The sequence below is a fragment of the Lacerta agilis genome, chromosome 18 (genome assembly GCF_009819535.1).
Source record: "Lacerta agilis isolate rLacAgi1 chromosome 18, rLacAgi1.pri, whole genome shotgun sequence".
Taxonomy (NCBI): Eukaryota; Metazoa; Chordata; class Lepidosauria; order Squamata; family Lacertidae; genus Lacerta; species Lacerta agilis.
Genome location: NC_046329.1, coordinates 5,769,722 through 5,794,521, shown reverse-complemented (window position 1 = coordinate 5,794,521; position 24,800 = coordinate 5,769,722). Strand labels below are relative to the sequence as shown.

Below are 24,800 nucleotides of genomic sequence, written 5' to 3'. Positions count from 1 at the left end.
AACCCAGAGATGCATTTTAAATAAAAGCACACATTCTACTCATGTAAAAACACCAGGCAGGCCCCACAAATAACCCAGAGATGCATTTTAAATAAAAGCACACATTCTACTCGTGTAAAAACACACTGATTCCTGGACCGTCCGTGGACTGGATTTAGAAGGCGATTGGGCCGCATCCAGCCCACGGACCTTAGGCTGCCTACCCCTGAGCCATAGTAAGTATCGTGATGTACAAACCTCATCCTCTCGGTCGCTTGTGCCAGATGTGTTGACTGGAGGGTCCTCTGATGCCGGTTTCACATGATGTTCGTCAGATGAGCTAACTAGACCCAAATCAGGGAACAAATTAAAGGGCTCAACTATCCCGTTTTCGCCTCCTGATAAGAATCACTTGCAAAAGCTAACGTGCGGAAACTGGGTTTAAGTTTGGGAAAACGAGAAAGGAAGAGAACGAAAATGGCACCGTCTATCTCTAGGGCTGCCATACGCCTGGAATTTCCCGGACATAACCCCCACCCCCCAAAAAAAGCTCAACTTTGGCCAAAAACAGCAATTTTGTGTCCGGATTTCCACTTTTTGAAATATGGCGAACCTATCTATCCCTATGAGAAGAAAAGACACCCTAGAAAAGACCCTGATGTTGGGGAAGATGGAGGGCACAAGGAGAAGGGGACGACAGAGGATGAGATGGTTGGACAGTGTTCTCGAAGCTACTAACATGAGTTTGGCCAAACTGCGGGAGGCAGTGGAGGATAGGCGTGCCTGGCGTGCTCTGGTCCATGGGGTCACCAAGAGTCGGACACGGCTAAACAACAACATCAATCCCTAACTCTGAAGCTGGACCTAGAATGGATACTTCTCATTGCTCCACCTCGCTTGAATCCTGACTCCTATCTCTTCCCTCGGGGGCCAGCACCAGACTGCTTTTGCTCTGTAAAAGAGACCAGCCCCCTTTGTGTGGAGTTTAAATCTTAGCCCGCGACGGAAACTTCCGATCAAGCTTGCAGTTTGCGCCATGGGGCTGAAGGTCTTGAGTTCGAGCCCCACCTTGGGCAAATTATTCCTGCGTTGCAGCAGGGTTGGACCAAATGATACCTTGTGGTCCTTTGCAACTCCACAAATTGGTCATTCTTTTGTTCTTAACAGGGGAACTGTAGGGAGAAAGGAGAAGTGGGGAGGGAGCAGCGCAAGGAAGTATCCCTTTCCCAGACTGTTAGATGTATTTTTTTGGGGGGGGGGGAATCTGGAAGGTAAAAAACAGATTCAATACGCAGGTGCATATACAGGCGAAACTCAAAAAATCAGAGTATCGTGGAAAAGTCCATTTATGTAAGCAATTGTTTCCATTAGCTACTGGAGTTGAATATATGAGATAGACTCATGACATGCAAAGCGAGATATGCCAAGCCTTTGCTTGTTATAATTGTGATGATTATGGCGTACAGCTGATGAAAACCCCAAAGTTGAGATTAATTTGGGGTTCTCATCAGCTGTACGCCATAATCACCACAATTATAGCAAATAAAGGCTTGACACATCTCGCTTTGCATGTCATGAGTCTATCTCATAGATTAGTTTCACCTTTTAAGTTGAGTTACTGAAAGAAATGAACCTTTCCACGATATTCTATTTTTTTTTTTTTGAGTTTCACCTGTATATGCACCTGCCTATTGAATCAGTTTTTTACTTTCCAGATTCGAGTTTCACACGCAGAGTTGGTTCCAGGCCTATCATGATCAACTATCCCATAATCCAGAGAGAGAGAGATCCCAGCCTGCTTTCCTACTCACTATCTGCCATGATCTCTGCCCACTTGGCAGGGCGCGAATCATGGCATCACCAGGGCATCGTCATTTCCCATGCAGGCAGAGGAGACCTGCCGCCTCCCCGCCGAGGCGCGGCACAGCTCAGCTTCCCCCACCATTCCATCCATTCCCCCTTGTGATGCGGTGTGATGTCACAGGTGTTGTGGGATGTGAAACACGGGAGCAGTCCAGTACAACATCCCTAGAGCGGACATAGAAGGGGATGTCTGCACCAGCCAGTCGGAACTTCCTGTTTCCTCCTGGGCTGGGACTACATGTGGCTAGAGGTGAGTGTGGCCTCACCTGTGCAGGTAACAAAAGGGCATACGACTGGCTGCCATCTCTCCCTTCTTTTGACTACACCTCGATGAGGAAGCTTACTCAAAGATGCTCTCTTGCCAGCCAAGAGAGGACAAAGGAAGAAGAAGAGAAGAGTTTGGATTTGATATCCCGCTTTTCACTACCCGAAGGAGTCTCCAAGCAGCTAACATTCTCCTTTCCCTCCCTCCCCCACAACAAACACTCTGAGGTGAGTGGGGCTGAGAGACTCCAGAGAAGTGTGACTAGCCCAAGGTCACCCAGCAGCTGCATGTGGAGGAGCGTAGACACGAACCCGGTTCCCCAGATTACGAGTCTACCACTCTTAACCACTACACCACACAGGCTCTCCCTTATGGAATAGTCTGCAAGTGTATGCAACTTTTCTAAGCTAAGTCTGCCTTCTGGGATCCTATTGTGAACAGATGTGTGAGTAAACTCTTCTTATACTTTTAAAGACAACTGTGTTGTGTCTTATCTTTTAGGAGGGAATAAAGGGGAAAATGGGACGCGGGTGGCGCTGTGGGTTAAACCACAGAGCCTAGGGCTTGCTGATCAAAAGGTCGGCGGTTTCAATCCCCGCAACGGCGTGAGCTCCCGTTGCTTGGTCCCTGCTCCTGTCCACCTAGCAGTTCAAAAGCACAAAGTGCAAGTAGATAAATAGGTACCACTCTGGCGGGAAGGTAAACGGCATTCCTGTGCACTGCTTTGGTTCGCCAGAAGCGGCTTAGTCATGCTGGCCACATGACCCGGAAGCTGTACACCGGCATCCTCGGCCAGTAAAGCGAGATGAGCGCCGCAACCCCAGAGTTGTCCGCAAATATATCAAAGGATGTCATATAGAGGAGGGAGAAAGGTTGTTTTCTGCTGCTCCGGAGAAGCGGACACGGGGCAATGGATTCAAACTACAAGAAAGAAGATTCCACCTAAACATTAGGAAGAACTTCCTGACAGTAAGAGCTGTTCGGCAGTGGGATTTGCTGCCAAGGAGTGTGGTGGAGTCTCCTTCTTTGGAGGTCTTGAAGCGGAGGCTTGACAGCCATCTGTCAGGAATGCTTGGATGGTGTTTCCTGCTTGGCAGGGGGTTGGACTGGATGGCCCTTGGGGTCTCTTCCAACTCTAGGATTCTATGGACGTCTGCAGTAGATCACTGGCAGATCATTGGCTCCCCCCAAAGTAGCTGAACAACTGTGGCTCCCATAAAAAAGCTTAACATTTTACCCCCTCCCTGAAAAAACTCAACAACTTTGACCCAAACCCCCATATGACCTGGACTCCCAAAAAGGGGGTAGATCACTGCCACTTTTTTTTTTTTAACTCTGAGTAGATCATAGTCTCTTGGGAGTTGGCCAACAGTATGCAAAAATGTTGTGTATTTACGCCCATTGCTTTGGTGAGGGTGGGGTTGGTCACTTTCATCAGATTCCCAAAGGGGTCAGTGTCCTTAAAAAAGGTTAGGAGTCACAGAAGAAGACATTTTTATGGGGGGGTGGGGTTCTGCCTCTGAAATCCTTTTTGGCAAACTCTGAAGTGAAGAGTTAAAATGCTTTCGAAGCCGCACTCCTCAGCAGCGGTGCTCCACGCCCAGGGACCTGCAGAAACTCAATACTATCCCACATTTCAAGTTCACACTTAACCCAAACTGAAACGCAGACCTCCTTCAAAACTCACACTTCTCTGAATTTTGCAATGGCGGAGGGCTTCCGGTTTTACCGCCCCCCTGAGACGGAGGGGCTCCATGAATGCTCTGAGCAGGAGCGCTTGTTGGAGGGAATTAGGGGGCGACGTGGAGGCTACGCGACCCCCCCAAAAAACCTCAGGGGGTGACCCTGAGTCGAAACAGCCAGCGGCGTTGGACGGGACCCTTGGCATTCATCTTCAAGGCGAAAGAGTAGAGAGACCCAGACCAGACGCAATGCATCGAACACCCCTTCACAAGAAGCCTCAAGTTCCGGGACGGTGCAAAGCGGTAAAATTCCCAGCTAAATATACCCCGAAATAACAGCTTTTCGGCTCTTGCCAGCGAGTCCGCCAAGGGACCTCACAGGTGGCCCTCATGGATATTTGATGCAGCAAGACTGCTGCCCACCTCCCTGCTAATTCAAGACGGCTCGTGTTTTCATGCGACAAGTGTTTTATTTTTGAATCAAGGCACTGAGCGTACATAATGGGACACGTGGAGCTAGGAGGAAGTCATGGAAGGGGACAAATTCCATACAAGAAACATACACAACACAGGTTTTAAGGACACATGGATGGCTGAGAGGAAGCTGCACTGCAATCTCATTTCGCCTCCACCCAAATATTCCGTTGGCTTGAGATTTAGGATCGGTCAATTAAGCTTTACTCAGAGGGGAGTAAAGTATTTTGGGAGGAAAGGAGAAGAAAATTGGGATTTGCTCTTGACTAGGCTGTGGTACACGCCATGCCCACCCCTCAGCAAGAAGTACTGCTTCTTGAGATTCTTTGGCACAGAAAACTAGTCATGTGCAAGGAGTTTGCTCCAAGATGACTTCTCAGCTAAGCTGGTGCCTAACCGAAACGAGAGGCAAAAACGGAAGCTTAACCCCTCAAAACACTCCCTCTCAAATTTACCGCCCCAGAACTAAATGGATGTGTCCTACAGTTGGGTCTTCTCTTTGCTTCAAGGCCTGCCTGGATGCTGGGAACAAATATTTTTTTTTTTTTTAAAAAAGGTCTGGCACTCTCAAGATGATACTACTCCATCTCTATTTCCTCTGCCTCTGCCTTCCCGGACGCAGCAAAGGGTCCCACCAGCCAAGACAGGGGGGCATTCTGCAACACGTCGTCCATTAACTCGTCGGTCAGCTCGCGGAGCTTGGAGGCCTTTTCCCTGCTCTGGGCCAAGATGGTGCCGGAGAGGTCGCGGAAGGACTTGGCAGACCCAAAGGCCAGGCGGATGTCCTCGGCATTCTGGCGGAGCAGGCCCACTTTTTCTTGGAGGTTGGCTGGGAGGCCTTGGAGGTTGGAGACCAACGTCATGGTGGCCGACTGAAGCTGCTGGGCCAGGCCGCGGGAGACCTCCAAGGCTTGAGTCTCTATCTGCTGGAAGAGGACAGGATCGCATCAAGGTTTTGCAAAGGAGGAGGCGCGGGTCAATTCTGTATCCAAGGCAGCTGTCTCCCAGCTCCATCTGGTACGCAGGATGAGACCCTACCTGCCCGCGGACGGTCTCGCCACTGGGAGAGATCATCAGGGGGTTGGGGCTGGGTGTTCATCAGTATGCGGATGACACCCAGCTCTACCTCTCTTTCAAATCGGAACCAGTGATGGCGGTGAAGGTCCTGGGCGAGTGTCTGGAGGCGGTTGGAGGATGGATGGCGGCTAACAGGTTGAGGTCGAATCCTGACAAGACGGAAGTACTGTTTCTGGGGGACGGGGGATGGGCTGGTGTGAAGGACTCCCTGGTCCTGAATGGGAAAACTGTGCCCCTGAAGGAACAGGTGCGCAGCCTGGGAGTCATTTTGGACTCACAGCTGTCCATGGAGGCGCAGGTCAATTCTGTGTCCAGGGCAGCTGTTTACCAGCTCCATCTGGTATGCAGGCTGAGACCCTCCCTGCCCACAGACTGTCTCACCAGAGTGGTGCATGCTCTAGTTATCTCCCGCTTGGACTACTGCAATGCGCTCTACGTGGGGCTACCTTTGAAGGTGACCTGGAAACTACAACTAATCCAGAATGCGGCAGCTAGACTGGGGACTGGGAGCGGCAGCTGAGACCATATAAAACTGGCCCTGAAAGACCTACATTGGCTCCCAGTATGTTTCTGGGCACAATTCAAATTGTTGGTGCTGACCTTGAAAGCCCTAAACAGCCCAGTATACCTGAAGGAGCGAGTCCACCCCCATCGTTCAGCCCGGACACTGAGGTCCAGCTCCGAGGGCCTTCTGGCGGTTCCCTCCCTGCGAGAAGTGAGGTTACAGGGAACCAGGCAGAGGGCCTTCTCGGTAGTGGCGCCCGCCCTGTGGAACGCCCTCCCTTCAGATGTCAAAGAGATAAACAACTACCTGGCATTTAGAAGACATCTGAAGGCAGCCCTGTTTAGGGAAGCTTTTAATGTGTGACATTTAGTCTTTGTTGGAAGCCACCCAGAGTGGCTGGGGTACAAATAATAAAATTATTTATTATTATTATTATTATTATTATTATTATTATTATTATTATTATTATTATTAAGGCTGGGGAATCTTGCAGGGACCTTCCGAAAGTGAGTTACCTCAGGCTCTGGGACGTTCTTCTGACTCAGTTCGGGGGACTGATTCTGACTCCATTGCTTCCACATCTGATGCACCTTCTCCTGCCCGCTTTGGAACTTCTGATCCATCCCTTGTTTGACATGTTCCATCTGGGAGAATAGAAGAAGACAATCAACAGGCAGCCCCTTTTGCAGCCTGAAAACGGCTTTGGAGGTTGCAGTTTTCACAACCAAGAGGTGTTATCGATTTATGAAATAAATAAACGAACTACCGCCAAGTCTCCCCCAACCATTGATGCCGCCCGATGGGAGTTGCGAGCCCGGCAATATCTGGGGCTGCCCCATCGCCTGCTCTGGCCAGAATGCTTCTTACCAGCTCGATGGTTTGGTGCAGCTGGGCGAGGGCATCCTGGGTGCTCTGCTTGGCATCCCTCAGCTTGCCCAAAGAGTGCTGGTAGGCTCGGCGGCGGACCTTTGTTGAGAGAGACCCAAGGCGAACAAAGTAGCTCTTCTGTTCCTTCTGCTGCTCCACGGTGGCGATTTCAAAACCCTCGACGGAGGTGGCGAGCTTAGCTAGGAGAAAACCCAAGCGCTTTAAGTGTCTTCTTGGAAACTGTTCAGGGCCAGCCAGAGACATTTGGGCACCTGAGGCGAAGCCCTAGTGGGGTAGGAGAGCTGGGGGGGGGGGGAAACAATCCACATCTGGCTCCCCTTGGATTTCAAATAGTACAAGGGGATATGGAACTTGCTGAACTGACCGCGAAACTCCGAAGACCAGAGGGAGGAGAAGGTGCAAGAAGATTGGAACAAAATTTAAAGAATATTTGAAAAGTTAGATATTTGAAATTGAAATCAGTGGACACTATATAGACAGTAGCATTACAATGTTAGTTTAATAGAGTGTATAAGAAGTTAGTGATATATTTGAATTTCTTTTTCTGTATTTCGGTAAGATTAAGGTATTTTGTATAAGTTCCTAGCTAAAGTTTAAGATAAATTGTACAGAGGATTTAAAGCAGTTACAAAGTTACTAAATTATAGTAACTTATTATAAGAGAGGGCGTGAGGAAGTCCCCCCAATTAAGACTCAAAATAAGATTAAGACAGTTAATTAGGTGTTTTATGTAATTTTTTGATGTTTTGTACCAGTTTTTTTTCTTTGTTTCATTTTTTGTAGTTTGTATATCTTTTTTTGTATTTGCGTGTTTGTATTGTTTTATTTCTTTGTTAAATTTTGTTTGAAAAACCAATACATTCTTATATAAAAAAAATCAAATAGTACAAGGGGAAAGGGAAAGGGATTCCTGACCATTAGGTCCAGTCGCGGACAACTCTGGGGTTGTTGGTACAGTGGGAGCTGGGCTGTGTTAAAAACTGTACACACAGTGATCTCATTTCAAGCATGCCTAGGATCCTGATCCATAAAGAAGTCTGATCGCCAAAGAATTGATGCTTTTGAATTCTGGTGCTAGAGGAGACTCTTGAGAGTCCCATGGACTGCAAGAAGATCAAACCTATCCATTCTCAAGGAAATCGGCCCTGAGTGCTCACTAGAAGGACAGATCCTGAAGTTGAGGCTCCAGTACTTTGGCCACCTCATGAGAAGAGAAGACTCCCTTGAAAAGACCCTGATGTTGGGAAAGATGGAGGGCACAAGGAGAAGGGGACGACAGAGGATGAGATGGTTGGACAGTGTTCTCGAAGTTTGTATATCTTTTTTGTATTTGTATGGTGACAGCAGGTGAGTCGCCCCATAACCCCCGCCTGCTGAGATTGTCAGCCTTGGGAGACAACGCAGCAACTCTTCCCAGGTTGGCCTACAGGTGAAACTCGAAAAATTAGAATATCGTGGAAAAGTCCATTGATGTAAGCAATTGTTTTCATTAGCTACTGGAGTTGAATATATGAGATAGACTCATGACATGCAAAGCGAGATACGTCAAGCCTTTGTTTGTTGTAATTGTGATGATTATGGCGCACAGCTGATGAAAACCCCAAAGTTGAGGTTGTTAATTTGGGGTTCTCATCAGCTGTACGCCATAATCATCACAATTATAACAAATAAAGGCTTGTCATATCTCGCTTTGCATGTCGTGAGTCTATCTCATATATTAGTTTCACCTTTTAAGTTGAATTACTGAAAGAAATGAACCTTTCCACGATATTCTCATTTTTCGAGTTTCACCTGTAGATGAGCGCCAGGGCCTTTTCCAACTCTGTGGAAAGCTGAAAGCGTGCAGGGCCTCACCCAGCTCCTCATCCGTCATGGGAAGGTAGTGGTCCACCAGCTGTTCCGACTTCCCCAGCACAGCATCCACACCGCTGGTCACCATCTGCCCCACGGAAGAGCCCATCACTGTGTTGACTCCGCTGGTCACCGCGGACCTGGTCATCTCGACGCCCCCCTGGACCGCCTCCTTGGTTCGATCCACCATCCCGGTTACGGTGCTGGCAACGGCGTCCTTCGCACCCGAGACCGTGCTGCTGATGGCGTCCTTGGCTCCCGTCACGGTGGAGGTCACCAGATCTTTGGTGCCCGAAATGATCTAGAGGACAGTTTTGCATGTTTTATCGTTACAGTTAGGTAGCCGTGTTGGTCTGCCGTAGTCAAAACAAAATAAATAAAGAAATTCCTTCCAGTAGCACCTTAGAGACCAACTAAGTTTGTTCTTGGTATGAGCTTTCGTGTGCATGCACACTTCTTCAGATACACTGAAACAGAAGTCACCAGACCCTTAAATATGTATGCAATCAAATGTGTATGCCTTCAAATGCCAACAGTGCCCTTCAGCTCTCTATATTGGGCAAACAGGCCAAACCCTACGCCAAAGGATAAATGGACATAAATCTGATACCAGGAATCACAAGACAGAGAAACCAGTAGGAGAACACTTCAGTCTCCCAGGACATTCTATACAAGATCTCAAAGTAGCTGTCTTAATACAAAGGAATTTCAGAAATAGACTGGAAAGAGAAGTGGCTGAATTGCAATTAATTACCAAAATTAAACCCATGGAGAGACCTGGTCTGAACAAAGACATTGGATTCTTATCTCATTATACATGACAAAGCTATCTTTAGCCATCTCACCCCTTGCTTTTTCCTGTAAGACCAATTGCAGTCGTTAACAATCGTCAACAGGTTTTCCACACCTATCAGCCGATCACCCATTCCCACCACCCTTCTGAGTAATACCCCTCCCCACCCTCTCACTATATATAAGGGTCTGGTGACTTCCGTTTCAGTGTATCTGAAGAAGTGTGCATGCACACGAAAGCTCATACCAAGAACAAACTTAGTTGGTCTCTAAGGTGCTAATGGAAGGAATTTTTTTTTAAAAAAAATTCTGTTTTATCGTGTTTTTAATATCCTGCTGGGAGCCGCACCCAGAGTGGCTGGGGAAGCCCAGCCGGAGAGGTGGGGTATAAACAATAAATGGGCGGCCTGATCCAACAGCCAGTCTGACGTTCACAGTTTATTTGCATGCACTAAAAACGAACAGAAAGTCTACCCCCCCCAACCTTAACCTCTCCCTGGGACGCTTGCCTAACTTGTTTAACCCAGCCAGGATGTTGCAGAGTTAACACACATTGCAGAATTCCCTGGACATATGAAGAGGGAAACAGTCAATCCTGCCCTCCAGTAAGGACATCGTTATTTACCTTATCAGTGGGCTGTTGAAGAATCGGCAGGTTTTCCTCCAGCTTGTCCAGACCTTTGCAGGCAAACTCATTGGCTGTTGAAACTGAATGAGGAGCAATAGTAACAATATCTATATATTAGACAAGAATATCTGGAATTGTAATTGTTCAGTTTTTTTGGTGATATAGTATACTTTTCTTTCCCCCACCCCTTTTCACATCCTAAAATAAAATAAATATAATTTATTTGTACCCTGCCCATCTGCCTGGGTTTCTCCAGCCACTCTGGGCAGCTTTCCACATATAAAAACATAGCAAAACATTAAAAAGCTTCCCTATGGAGGGCTGCCTGGCGATGTTTTCTAAAGGTTGTAGAGTAACCCAGCTCCTTGATATCTGATGGGAGGGTGTCCCACAGAGGGGACCCTGAGGTCCAGCTCCGAAGGCCTTCTGGCGGTTCTCTCACTGTGGTGGAGTCTCCTTCTTTGGAGGTCTTGAAGCGGAGGCTTGACAGCCATCTGTCAGGAATGCTTTGATGGTGTTTCCTGCTTGGCAGGGGGTTGGACTGGATGGCCCTTGGGGTCTCTTCCAACTCTATGATTCTATGAGGTTCCAGGGAACCAGGCAGAGGGCCTTCTCGGTGGTGGCGCCCTCCCTGTGGAACGCCCTCCCACCAGATGTCAAGGAAATAAACAACTATCTGACTTTTAGAGGACATCTAAAGGCAGCCCTGTTTAGGGAAGTTTTTTATGTTTGATGTCTTACTGTGTTTAAATTTGCCGGAAGCTGCCCAGAGTGGCTGGGTCAACGCAGTGATATGGGTGAAATATTAATCATTGTTATCATCCTGGAGTCGGTTTGCTGCCCTGTGCTTCCTTTCAGGATGCAAGTTAAATATACAGGTGAAACTCGAAAAATTAGAATATCGTGGAAAAGTTAATTTACGCAAGCAATTGTTTTCATTAGCTACTGGAGTTTAATATATGAAAATATATGGAGTTTAATATCTGAAGAAGTGTGCATGCACATGAAAGCTCATACCAAGAACAAACTTAGTTGGTCTCTAAGGTGCTACTGGAAGGAATTTTCTATTTTATTTTGTTTTGACTATGGCAGACCAACACGGCTACCTACCTGTAACTTAATATATGAGATAGACTCATGACATGCGAAACGAGATTATGTCAAGCCTTTGCTTGTTATAATTGTGATGATTATGGCGTACAGCTGATGAAAACCCCAAAGTTGAGGTTGTTAATTTGGGGTTCTCATCAGCTGTACGCCATAATCATTACAATTATAACAAATAAAGGCTTGACATATCTCGCTTTGCATGTCATGAGTCTATCTCATAGAATAGTTTCACCTTTCAAGTTGAATTACTGAAAGAAATGAACCTTTCCACGATATTCTAATTTTTTCGAGTTTCACCTGCATAAAAGATAATAACTATGTTCTCCAGAGCTTTCAACCAAGCATAGTTGCCAACTCACTAGGGCCCTGGGTGATCAAGCACCCACAAAATTCCCCATGAAGGGGCTGGGCACATACAAATTTTGGTGCCAGGGCCATGCAAGGTAAGGTATAGGTAAAGGACTCCTGGACGGTTAAGTCCAGTCAAAGGTGACTCTGGGGTTGCGGCGCTCATCTCGCTTTCATGCCAAGGGAGCCGGCGTTTGTCCACAGACAGCTTTCCGGGTCATGTGGCCAGCAGGACTAAACCGCTTCTGGTGCAACGGGACACTGTGACGGAAACCAGAACGCATGGAAATGCCATTTACCTTCCCGCCAGAGGGGTACCTATTTATCTACTTGCACTTTGATGTGCTTTCGAACTGCTAGGTGGGCAGGAGCTGGGACCGAGCAACGGGAGCTCACCCCGTAATTGCGGGGATTCGAACCTGCTATTCTTCTGATCGGCAAGCCCAAGAGGCTCGGTGGTTTACCCACGGCCCTGGGCACCCACAGTTGCGGTGCCAAGCTGGCACTCCTGCAACCAAGTGACCGGGCTTTCGACGTACCCTGGATTTTAGATCGTAGGTTCGTCAAGGCAAGGTCGCCCGTTCGCCTCCAAAACACAGGAGGAGTGCGAAATGCAGCGTTGCTACCAGAGCAAGCAGGACGGCAAAACCCACCCACACCCCCCAGCAACTGGGGACGCCACTCACTCTGGGGCTCGAGTTTGCTCAGGATGGGCTGAGCACCGCTGGCAGCTGCCGAAGCGATGGTCTTGACGCCTTTCTCCGCCACGTCGCAGACGGATTTCACATAGGGGTGGCTCTCCTTCGTGGATGTGTATGCCGCAGAGACCATGTTGTAGGCGGAACTGACCAGGGGTAGGTTGGCTACCCTGTCCGCTACATTCTGACCGGGATTTTTTGGGTTAGGGAGGGAGGGAGAAAAAGAATGGAAGATATAAACACATATATAATTAGCCAAGATGTATCATGGTTTAAGGCGCAATGCATGTTGGAAATGTAAAAATGTAGAAGGTACCTTCTATCACATGTGGTGGACATGCCCAAAGGTGAAGGTCTTCTGGGAGAAAATTTATAATGAACTTAAAAAAGTGATGAAAATCACTTTTACTAAGAAACCAGAGGCCTTCCTGTTGGGCATTACCAATCATGAGATACCCAGGAAAGATAAAGTGTTTTTTATGTACGCTACAACAGCTGCTAGAATTTTGATTGCAAAAAACTGGAAAGGTGAAGAGCTCCCGACAGTAGAAGACTGGCAGATGAAGTTAATGGACTTTATGGAACTCGCAGAACTGACCACGAAACTCCGAGACCAGAGGGAGGAGAAGGTGCAAGAAGAGTGGAAAAAATTCAAAGAATATTTAAAACAACGTGAAAAATTGGATATTTGAAGCAAAATCAGTGAATATAAGAGGTTTTAGTTATATAATGTTAGGTTAAAATAGTATAGAAGTAGTATTGTGTATCAATTTTTATATAAATTATTATGGTTAGTAATAAGTTAATTTAGATAAGTTAAGATGTTATCTGATTTGGATTAAGGATAATGGTGAATGAATGTGAAAATAGTTACAAAGTTACTAAAGTAAATTTGAACTGAACGCAGATGAGAGAACGGGGGAAGTCCCCAAGCAAGATATGAAATAACATTTAAACAATAATTAATTGGTGTGTTCCAGTGTTTGTGTGTTGTTAGGTATGTATGAGCTTTTTTCTTTTTCTTTGTTTTTGTTATTGTAATTGTAGTGTTTTTATATTTGTATTTCTTAGAGATGGTATGTTGTTATTTGTTGTTTAATGTGGAAAACCAATAAATTCTTATTAAAAAAAAGATATAAACACATATATAAACTTAGGGCTTTTCTGGGTAACGCTGTTATTTGTTCATCATCCTTTGAGAAATACGAAGACGGTATGAAGGGAGATGGAGCAATTTGGAGACTTAGCTGGTTTCTACATAAACGAAGATAGAACTAAAATCTTGCCCCCCCAAATCTGCAAAACAAAATGGGCATTGGGGTGGAGAAAATTTGGCATATTTGGTTAACACACAAAAACTGCAGCGCTTTCCCAGAACGATTGCATTAAAGTAAGGAAAGAGGTGAAACTAGATCCATCAAGACCCTGCCTGCTACATTCTGACCGGGATTTTTTTGGGTTGGGGAGGGAGGAGAAAAAGAATGGAAGATATTAACGCAGATACAGCTGGTGAGGGGGTCAGATTGGATGATCCTCAGGGTCCCAACTCAATGATTCTGTGGAAACCCTTCAGTGCTCCCTTTTGCAATGGGAGAGACTGTGGCAGGTGGATATTAAATTCACAGCCTGCTACAACCTTAGAGAAAACATCTTAAAAATGATGTATAGGTGGCACCAGACACCAGAAAAATTAGCCAAAATGTACAGAAATAGATCCCCTTTGTGCTGGAGGTGCAACAAAGAAATCAGGTCGTACAAACATATGTGGTGGATGTGTCCTGTTATATGCAATTATTGGAATGCTGTATATGAAGAACATAAAAAATTGTTAAAGTGTACATTCAAAAAAAGACCAGAAATGTTCCTGTTAAGTATTTTGCCGGAAGAGATTAAAAAAACAGAAAGAGTACTATGTATGTACGGTATAACAGCAGCAAGAATGCTAGTGGCCAGGAAGTGGAAAAATACAGTTGCACCAACTGGCAAAACTTAATGATAGAATATCTGCAACTAGCTAAAACAACAAGTAAAGTTAGGAAACAGATGACCCAAGAAGTATGGAAAGAGTGGAGGATATTTAAAGAATACTTAAGGAATAGTGGTATAAGTGGAATCCTAATGGCAGATGTAGACTGAACCTTTAACGTAACAAATAGAGATTCAAGGATGGAAAAAATATGATTTGTAAATGAAATCTATAACTGTACGCGATACAAATATAATAGCACTAAATGCAATGAGGATAACTGGAGGTACGAGAATTTGTCTGTAAAAAAGAAAAAGAAAAGGATAGTAGTATGTAAATGTATATGTTTATTTTGTGTGTTTGTGTTTGTGTATATGTGTATTTGTATTTTTTAAATAATAAAGAGAGATATTAAAAAAAGCAAAAGGTTTCAGGACAGGCCACATAGATCGGCTCTTATTTCAGCCTCAAATGTGAGGGTTTTTTGGGGGGGGGGGAAGAACCCTGCCTTGAAGCCTCCCCTTCTCCTTTAAACGTAGAATCCAGCCCAGAACTGTGTACAAGAAAGGCATGTACTAGGGGAAAGGGCACAATTTTTTTAAAAAATGCATATATTTCTAAAAATGACATGCAACGATGCGTTGCTTGGGATGGGGGGGGGAGAATGGGAGAATTCCCCACTGAAATCTTGATGGGTTTTAATTTATTTATTTCTGCATTTATTTCGTGTGTGGCAATGCAGGAACCTTTTGCCCAACGCGGGACTTGAACCCACAACCCTGAGGTTTAAGAGTCTCGTGCTGTGCCTACCTGAGATATTGCGGAAGATGGCATCCGGGGCTGAATTGGACCCCCTTGGGCAGGCCCAAACTGATTCTGCAAACCAGAGGTCCCCCCCCTCACCTCTCAAAAGCAATAATAGGAAAGGCGTCCTGCGATGAAACAGGGATTCCCTAGCAGCGTGAATCGCACCAGGGACTCTCAGAATCAAAGAGATGGATTCCTGTACTGCTAGGGGTTGGAATAGATGCCCCTTAGGGTCCCTTCTGACTCTATGATTCCACAAGGCTGAAACAAGGGATTCTGCAAACGGAAACTAGCGCAAAGGAAGTTTCCCCAATGCTGCCGCAGCAGAAGTCTCCAGCGATGGGTTGTCACAATTCAGTCCCCTTGCAAACAAGCAAATAAATCAAAGCCGATTGTGCAAGCTGGACATTTCACCTAATAAAGTAGGTTGGGGTGAGAGATAGCAATGGGAGCCACGAGTTTCATGACTCAGCGGGACTCGAACTCTGGACTCTAGTCCACTGGGAGCCTCTGAATGTAGAAGCCAGAAAGGGGGATTAAAAAGGGCAGTCCAGCTCTTCACAGGAGAACACAGCCGCCGAAGTTTGGCGTTTGAGTATAGGCATGGCATTCCCCCCCCCCCTTGATAAAAGTTGCAGAAAAACTTGAAATTGTGGTTAACCAGGGCAGTGTGGCTCGCAGGTCGATGGGCAGAGGGAAGCCAATTGAGTTGCTATGCGTAGACAGTGATTACAGCGTCCCGAGTTCGAATCCTGACTCAAGACGGGGCCAGTCACCGTCGTCTCTCGGCCCAGCCGACCTCACAGTGGAATCAATTGTCGTCTATCAACTGCATGGGGCTACCAAAAGTCACTGTTGGCTACTCAGGCTAATGGTGCTATAAACTGGCAAAGCTCAGAAGAACTCTAGAACAGTGTTTTTCAATGTTGCCTGGTGTGCCGTGGGAAAATTACTTTATATATAGTCAATATAGGCACAGAGTTAAATTTTTTAACATTTTCTAATGGTGGTGTGCCTCGTGATTTTTTTCATGAAACAAGTGTGCCATTGCCCAAAAAAGGTTGAAAAACACTGCTCTAGAAGACACCTCAAGGCAGCCCTCCATAGGGAAGTTTTTTGATTTTTATTGTGTTATTGTATATGCCGGGAGCAGCCCAGAGTTGTTGGGGCAACCCAGTCAGATGGGCAGGATCCTAATAATAAAATTATCACACACAAAAAAAATATTAAAACACCAGCTGTGCTTGGAGGCCCCTCAACAAGCAATGCAACAGTACACCAAAATACATTTAAGCACATCCGATGTGTGTTTAAAACACACAGCTTCTCTTTCTCTCTCTCTCTCTCCCCTCCCCAGCAAAGATTCCTGGGAACTGTAGTTTGAAGGAGCTGAAAATTGCAGCTCTTGGGAAGGGAGAGTTAACTGCAGTCCGCTGAGTAAAGGTAAAGGGACCCCTGACCGTTAGGTCCAGTCGCGGACGACTCTGGGGTTGCGGCGCTCATCTCGCTTTACTGGCAGAGGGAGCCGGCGTACATCTTCCGGGTCATGTGGCCAGCATGACTAAGCCGCTTCTGGCAAACCAGAGCAGCGCACAGAAACGCCGTTTACCTTCCTGCCGGAGCGGTACCTATTTATCTACTTGCACTTTTGACGTGTTTTCGAACTGCTGGGTGGGCAGGAGCAGGGACCGAGCAACGGGAGCTCACCCCATTGCGGGGATTCGAACTGCTGATTCTCAATTGTATTTCAGTTCAACAATAACTTTGATAAAATCCCTAGGCTCTGTGGTTTAACTTGGTATCTGTTGTGACTGACCTGTGCCTCTCAGAAGCCCTCAGGCAGGACATCAAGATCTGTAACGACACCCCCTTACGTGCTGTTGGTCCCCGGCACCAGGGACTCAGGCAAGGCAGCCACCTCTGAACATGGCAGGAGCTGGGACCGAGCGACGGGAGCTCACCCCGTCATTGCGGGGATTCGAACCGCCGACCTTCCGATCGGCAAGCCCTAAGCTCTGTGGTTTAGACCACAGCGCCACCCGCGTCCCCTAGTCCGCAGGAGTAATGTGCTTTAAATGTTTGCAGAGGTGCCCTGCCTGTCTATCAGTCCAGCTGCCATTGCCAAGTACAATTCAAAGTTTTGGTGCTGACCTTTGCCTCTAGCCAACTTCTAAAATACTACCAGACATTTCCGTTATTTCAGCTTCGCTCCGCCAGACGGTCAGGCCTGGGGCGGGTTGTGAATGCAATTCCTTGGAAACAGGCCAGTCTGACTTTTGCTCCTGTGCCACTTTGCTGCAATCACACTTAAGCAGGGATTTTGAAACGGCAAGCTCCGAATGCCGTCTCCTGCTTGCATTTCGAACTCTGACCCTCTTGGACCTTGCCCTGGGCCGTCGGCGATCTGTGCAAGGATCTGCCAAGTGTGCCGAGGAACCCCTCACCGGCATTTGATGCCGGGGGGGGGGGAGGCAGTGTGGTGCGGCGGTCAGAGAGCCCGACTAGGAGACCCGGGTTCAAATCTCGCACTCATGCCAGGAAGCTCGGTGGGAGTCCTTGGGGCCAGGGACCGTCCCTCAGCCAAAATCGGCCTCGGAAGGTTTTCGGGAAGGATAAAAAGCGGGGCAGGGAGAGGGAGATTTGCCGCCTTGAGGTCTTTGGAGAAAACGGAGAAACAGACATGCCAAGTAGAAATTATAATAAGATTATAAGAAATTATAATAACTATACAAAAACACGAATCGTTGGAAAAACAAAACAAAACCAGCCACTTACTTTTGGGTCTTGTTCCTCGGTTACTGTAGAGGCAGCAGCTTCACTTTCTGCAGACGACATTCTTGCAGCTAAGATGTAAAAAGAAATTCTCTTGAGTCACACATATAAAGATAATCTTGGGGGTAAAATCCAGTGCCACAAAGACATTCCCCAGTTGGAGGTCAAGAGATAAGGAAGCCACATGCGATTAGCAGCTCAGAAGGTCCAGAAGGTCGATTTGGGATTGGGGGAAGGATCAGGTCTGCCTTTGCCGCTTACAAGTCACTTTGCAGAAAGAAAATAAAACACCTGACTCTTTTCCTTGACAGGGAACGAGGCCGTGGGGCTGGATTTGGCTCAAGGTTTCCTAGCTGCAAATCCCCCTGAGGGAAATATGTGCTTTGAAGCCAAGGTGGATAAAAATCAATGATTAATTTTTTTTAAAAAAAATGGATTTTTTTTTTTTGAAAATTTAAATCTTATTTTTTTTTTAATTAAACTGGATTTTTAAAATAAAATGCTTTTGGAGCAAAAATCTTTCTAAAGATTTTCTCTTTAACTTATAGTCCAGAGTTCCAGTTTCAGGTGGGTAGCCGTGTTGGTCTGCCATAGTCAAAACAAAATAAAATAAAAAAATTCTTTCCAGTAGCACCTTAAGAGACCAATTAAGTTTGTTCTTGGTATGAGCTTTTGTGTGCATGCACACTTCTTCAGATACCAAAGGCTATTCATCAGGAAATAAGGATCTGTCTTAAGTTCTTCACATGTGCTAAAACTCAGTCTAAGTTTAAAAAATAAATAAATAAATTGTTTAACCACATCAGTTAACAAACATGGATACCTATGTTATAATGTTATTGTTTTAGTTAAATTGTTTAAATCATTATGAAGGAAATTAATGTTTTTTCTCCTTCCAATAAAGTACAGCAGAAAAGTTGTCCAATTATAAACGGTTAACTTGTTAAACCTCGCAATAATTTCATAATTGCCTGTCTATGCATTTCTAAGAGTATAAGCAAATCAGTCATTTTTTATATAACTTTTAAAAACCACTCTGGAAAAATTTATTATTCCAAAAACGAAACCTTCATCTGGTTGGAAATATTCAAGATTTTTCCAGCAAGAATGAGTCTTTCTGTTAAAAAAAAGAGATTTAAATCAAGTCTTACTGACTGGTGATTTAAATCGATTGGATTTAAATCGTGGTTTAAATGGATTGGATTTAAATCAAATCCAAATTGTTTGCAACAGAGGTCTTCAACCTGGTACTGGACTTTTTTAAAAAAAATTTTTTTGCAAAATGCCAACTCCCGTTTTCCAGCCTGCCTCTATACGATTTGATTTCAGTACTGAACCTAACACAGACTCCGAATGACAATGGACCAGTTGTGAGCCACTCGGGAGCCTGAGAGGAGCAGAATTGGCTTTGGACGCAGAAGGTCACGAGTTCGATTCCAGCCATCCCCAGTTGCGGCCTCGAACCCTGGGGAGTTGATGCCATTTGGTGTCGTCAGACCCAATGGCCTGACTCAAGGCTCCCGAGAATAATTTGCTTTCGGGAGGTGGGCTGGCTTGGCAAACAACCTCTAACTCAGAAGTTCTTTGTTTGGCAAGACAAAAGCCCTACGCCTAGATAACTACCCTTGCCACATTTTTTTGGGGATGGGAAGGACTGCAACAGTGCAACCTTCACCCAAAAAGATAACTTTTGCAAGACTCCCCACAATTTACTCAAGCAGAGCTGTTTCGACACCAAACACACTTTTCTTTCGAGAGACAAAACCCGCCACAGTTGTCTTAAGATGAACCGGATAGCGAACGTTAAACAAAGCAATTGTAGCCACCTCCATCGTCCAGCCCGGACACTGAGGTCCAGCTCCGAGGGCCTTCTGGCGGTTCCCACCCTGCGAGAAGTGAGGTTGCAGGGAACCAGGCAGAGGGCCTTCTCGGTGGTGGCGCCCTCCCATCAGATGTCAAGGAAATAAACAACTACAGCGGTACCTCGGTTTAAGAACAGTCCTGTTTACGAACGATTCGGTTTACGAACTCAGCAAAACCGGAAACAGTGTCTTGGTTTGCGAACTTTACCTCGGTCTAAGAACGGAATCCGAACGGTGGAAGGGCACCGGTGGCAGGAGGGCGCATTAGGGAAAGCGCACCTCGGTTTAAGAACGGTTTCAGTTTAAGAACGGACTTCCGGAACGGATTAAGTTCGTAAACCGAGGTACCACTGTATCATAAGTTCTAGCTCAGGGGTGGCCAACTCCCAAGAGACTGCGATTTACTCGCAGAATTAAAAACTGGCAGTGATCTACCCCCGTTTTTTGGGGGGTTCAGGTCAAAGTTGTTGAGCTTTCTCAGGGAGGAGGGAAACCCTGTTTTGGGGGAGTTCAAGGCTAAGCTGTTGGCCATTTTTAGGGAGAAAGGGGAACAGCCACTCACCGACAGATCACTGGGGAAGCAAGCAACCTCAGTGAGTAAACTCTGTCTTAAGTTCTGCAAATCGTGCAACAATGGAGGGCGCGGCGAGGGGGCCGGATTCTATTTTGCCAAGGCTAAGAAAAGGGACCCAGCGACCGACCGACCGCGATCTACCCAAACCTCCCGGGGATCTACCAGTAGATTGCGATCATCCCTGCGAGTCTAGCGCATGTTCAGGGATACTCCTATCTTATTCCTCCACATGCAGTCACGCTTGGATCTCTGTCGGCTTCCAGGCTGTCGCTATTTGGGGTAGGATTCAGTGGCGCAGTGGCAAGCTCAAATTGCACAGTTCGGAAAGTGCAAGATGACGCCAGGCTGCGACTCGTCTAACCCCCTCGCAAACAAATTGGAAGGAAATGCTCAGTAAACGCCGTCCGGACAAGCCTGTGGCTAATAATAATATTAATAACAATAATAATTTATTATTTATACTCCACTGGGCAGCTTCCAACAGGATATTAAAAACACAAGGTCTCATTCCAGGTCAGTTGAGAGCACTATCCTTCCTTGGAGGTTTTTAGGGAGAGGTCGGACGGACATCTGCCAGGGATGCTTCGGTTGAGATTCCTGCATTCCAGGGGGTTGGACTAGATGACCGTTGGGGGTCCCTTCCAACTCTAAAATTCTGTCTGCGAAACGAGGACTTTTTTTCCCTTTGCCTCTACTTTACACTTTAAGCCCTACTCCTTCATTCCCCCCATACTGAAAGCACATTTAAAACCTAACCCCCCCAAATATCGGGAACTGTAGTTTGCAAAGTATGCTGGTGACTGAAGCTCTATATATGAGCGATCGGCTACAGTTCCCAGCATTTTGCAGGGGCATGGAAATGTGATTTAAGCACACCTCAGGTAAGCAAGCTTTACATCCCTAGACTTTGTGATGATGATGATAATAATAATAATAATAATAAATAAATAAATAAATAAATAAAAAGCTTGCCGTCACTGCAAAACGTGCGGTAGGCAGCTAAGTATTTCAAATCCTTTTAAAAAAATTTTATTTTTATTAATTCATTTTGTTTAACAAACATAGAGAAAAAAAGTAACGAAATATCACAACTGCTATTATATAATATTACTAAATAAAATTTAACATCCCACACAGTCGTATCTGTGTCTTATTGTTTATATCTTAAGAGAAAACTAAAAGAAAAAAATTAGAGGGGGAAAAATTCTAAGTATTTCAAATCCAGCTACAGCCCTACAAATACAGACTCAGAGATAATACAAATACACAGATAATACAAATACAGACTCAGAGATAATACTAAGCATTAAAAGAAGAGATGGATAGTGAAAGCGTTGCTGTCTTAAGTATCTGGCCTGAATTGAGAGAGAGAGAGAGAGAGAGAGAGAGAAAGAAAGAAAGACGCTACAAAGTATTTTAACTCACCTAGTGGGTCCTACAGAGTCTCAGCTCCAGCGACTGTAAGGGACACGCTCGCACCCACCTCCTAATATACTCCGGAGTCACTCCCCTTCCTCGCCGTCTGCAATCAGGAGCAAACAGGCATCATGTGAACTCCGGAATGTGGGTGGGGCCGGAGGCAAAGGTTGGGGGGAGAAGGCGATTTCCACCCCCCCTTCCAGTTCCGGAAAGTTTGATTCAAAACGAGCGGAGCGAAGCGAAGTGAAGCTCCACCCCCGGCTGAAGGAAATGAAAGTGGAAGTGGGCGAATTCTCCGTAGCAGCTTTCTTCCCGCACTGGCAGGCAGAAATCCAACCGGTGCAGAAAATAGTAGGCAAAACAAGAACTCAGGCCGCAATGATGATTCAAAAGTTTTTCCAAGCCTCTTATGAATAGATTTATTTCTTAAAGTTTATATCCCAGGTGAAATTAATGTTTCAGGACAAGGCCCTTTTTCGGTGATTCTTCTTCAGCTAATAGAGAGTCTTAAAGTCGATGTGTACTGGTTGCTTAGGAACCGAAATAGGGCATTGTCCTGGCACATTAATTTCACCTGGTATATAAACTTTAAGAAACAAATCTATTTATAAGAGACTTGAAAAACTTGAATCAATTGAATCATCACTGTGGCCCGAACTCTTGTTTTTCTACTATTTTCTGCAAAACTTCTATCAAGAACTCCAACTTTTAAAAAACAAAACAAAAAACAAAAAATTCCTTCCAGTAGCACCTTAGAGACCAACTAAGTTTGTTCTTGGTATGAGCTTTCGTGTGCATGCACACTTCTTCAGATATCTTCAGGTATTCAGATATTCAGGTATCTGAAGAAGTGTGCATGCACAGGAAAGCTCATACCAAGAACAAACTTAAGTTGGTCTCTAAGGTGCTACTGGAAGGAATTTTTTATTTTATTTTGTTTTGACTACGGCAGACCAACATGCCTACCTACCTGTAACTCCAACTTTTTAAGTTAGAAATCCAACCGGGGCAGCAAACCCCTCGCAGCTTCATTTTCTAGGGGGCGGGCAGGTACCCAGCCCACTAAATGACCCAGCATTGCTCTCGTTCCCTCTTGGTGTAAAATCAAATTTTTAAAAAATGGTTCCTGATACAACTGTGAAGCTAATAAGCAAAGCGAGCAGAGAATCTTAGGTTGCAATCCTATGCTTCTTCCTTTAATTTGGAGTAAGCCCTGTAGGGATTCCTTGGGTCTGGAAGCCCGCCATGGCTGCGAAGAGGCCACAGCCAGCACAATTTCCCTGGGAGTAGCTCCCCTCTTGGAAAACAGTGAAGACTTACTTCTGAGTAAACATGTGCTTATGATTCGGGTGGAAACTGCAACTCTCGTGTCTGCCCAGAGACACAGATAAATTGTGGAGGGCAGGGAATTGTGGGAAGCGCCACTCCACTCTGCTTATGCTCAGAGACAACCTTCTTTATAGCATTCCTTTTTACCCTGGAGAGAACTCCCGGTGCTATAGTGTTCAAGTGTGGCATCTTACAGCACTGCTGGCAGAAACCCCACAGGTGCAGAGGCTGTGATAGGGAAGGAAACTTCAAATGCCAAGTTTGTGTATAAAAAGGTAAAGGGACCCCTGACCGTTAGGTCCAGTCGCGGACGACTCTGGGGTTGCGGCGCTCATCTCGCTTTATTGGCCGAAGGACCTGGCGTACAGCTTCCGGGTCATATGGCTAGTAGGACTAAGCCGCTTCTGGCGAAACCAGAGCAGATGGGCAGGGTAAAAATAATAAAATGAAAGGCACAAATACAGGATGGGTGACACCTGGCTTGAGAGCAGTACATGTGAAAAGGATCTAGGAGTCTTGGAAGACCATAAACTTGACATGAGTCAACAGTGTGATGCAGCAGCTAAAAAAGCCAATGCAATTCTGGGCTGCATCAATAGGAGTATAGCATCTAGATGAAGGGAGGTAATAGTACCACTATATTCTGCTCTGGTCAGACCTCACCTGGAATACTGTGTCCAGTTCTGGGCACCACAGTTCAAGAAGGATACGGACAAGCTGGAACGTGTCCAGAGGAGGGCAACCAAAATGGTCAAAGGCCTGGAAACGATGCCTTAGGAGAAACGGCTTAGGGAGCTGGGTATGTTTAGCCTGGAGAAGAGAAGGTTAAGGGGCGATATGATAGCCATGTTCAAATATATCAAAGGATGTCATGTAGAGGAGGGAGAAAGGTTGTTTTCTGCTGCTCCAGAGAAGCGGACACGGGGCAATGGATTCAAACTACAAGAAAGAAGATTCCACCTAAACATTAGGAAGAACTTCCTGACAGCGAGAGCTGTTCGACAGTGGGATTTTCTGCCAAGGAGTGTGGTGGAGTCTCCTTCTTTGGAGGTCTTGAAGCGGAGGCTTGACAGCCATCTGTCAGGAATGCTTTGATGGTGTTTCCTGCTTGGCAGGGGGTTGGACTGGATGGCCCTTGGGGTCTCTTCCAACTCTAGGATTCTATGATTATTATTTATTATTATGCTCAGGTTCTGTTTGCTGGTTTCCTACAGGCATCTGTCTGGCTACTGTGAGAACAGGATACTGGACTAGATGGGCCACTGGCCTGATCCAGCTATCAGTGGCTGCTAGTCATGATGTCTGTGAGCCATGTCCAAGATTGGAGGCAGCATGTCTCCGAATATCAGGAACCAGGAGCAGGAGAATACATCAGTATGCTCAGGTCTCAGCTACGGGATTCCCATGGAGGCGTTTGCTTGGCCACTATGTGGAACATGATGTTGTACATTTCCTTGATTCAAAGTAAGCCACTCATCATCATCATCATATCTAGCTGCCGCATTCTGGATTAGTTGCGGTTTCTCATATATTAGTTTTGCCTTTTAAGTTGAATTACTGAAAGAAATGAACCTTTCCCTGATATTCTAATTTTTCGAGTTTCACCTGTATTTGTGGGGCATAGGAATTCGTTCATATATTTTTTTTCAAAATATAGTCCGGCCCCCCCACATGGTCTGAGGGACTGTGGATCGGCCCACGGCTGTAAAAGTTTGCTGACCTCTGTTGTAGACCCCTGGAGACAGAATTGACCTGCGCCTTCATGGACAGCTGCGAGTCCAAAATGACTCCCAGGCTGCGCACCTGGTCCTTCAGGGGCACAGTTGCCCCATTCAGGACCAGGGAGTCCCCCACACCCACCCGCCCGCTCCCTGTCCCCCAGAAACAGTATTTCTGTCTTGTCAGGATTCA

General features: G+C 46.0%; 1 protein-coding gene across 2 annotated transcripts; it reads right to left on the bottom strand.

Moving 5' to 3' along the window:
* Positions 1 to 4,841: 4,841 nt before the first annotated feature.
* On the bottom strand, positions 4,842 to 21,660 carry LOC117039439 (perilipin-3-like). Of its 2 annotated transcripts, none has more exons than XM_033136551.1 (8): positions 21,567 to 21,660; positions 17,709 to 17,776; positions 12,149 to 12,344; positions 10,002 to 10,084; positions 8,588 to 8,885; positions 6,713 to 6,912; positions 6,361 to 6,489; positions 4,842 to 5,186 (listed from the first exon to the last, which is right to left on the bottom strand). In XM_033136551.1, exons 2-8 carry the CDS (start codon positions 17,766 to 17,768, stop codon positions 4,842 to 4,844), a joined length of 1,311 nt encoding a protein of 436 aa, XP_032992442.1. In that variant the 5' UTR covers positions 17,769 to 17,776; positions 21,567 to 21,660. The 2 variants fall into 2 exon arrangements, with proteins under 2 accessions (XP_032992442.1, XP_032992441.1); XM_033136550.1 differs by having other exon boundaries at positions 4,842 to 5,189; positions 21,567 to 21,659.
* Between the last annotated feature and the right edge of the window lie 3,140 nt (positions 21,661 to 24,800).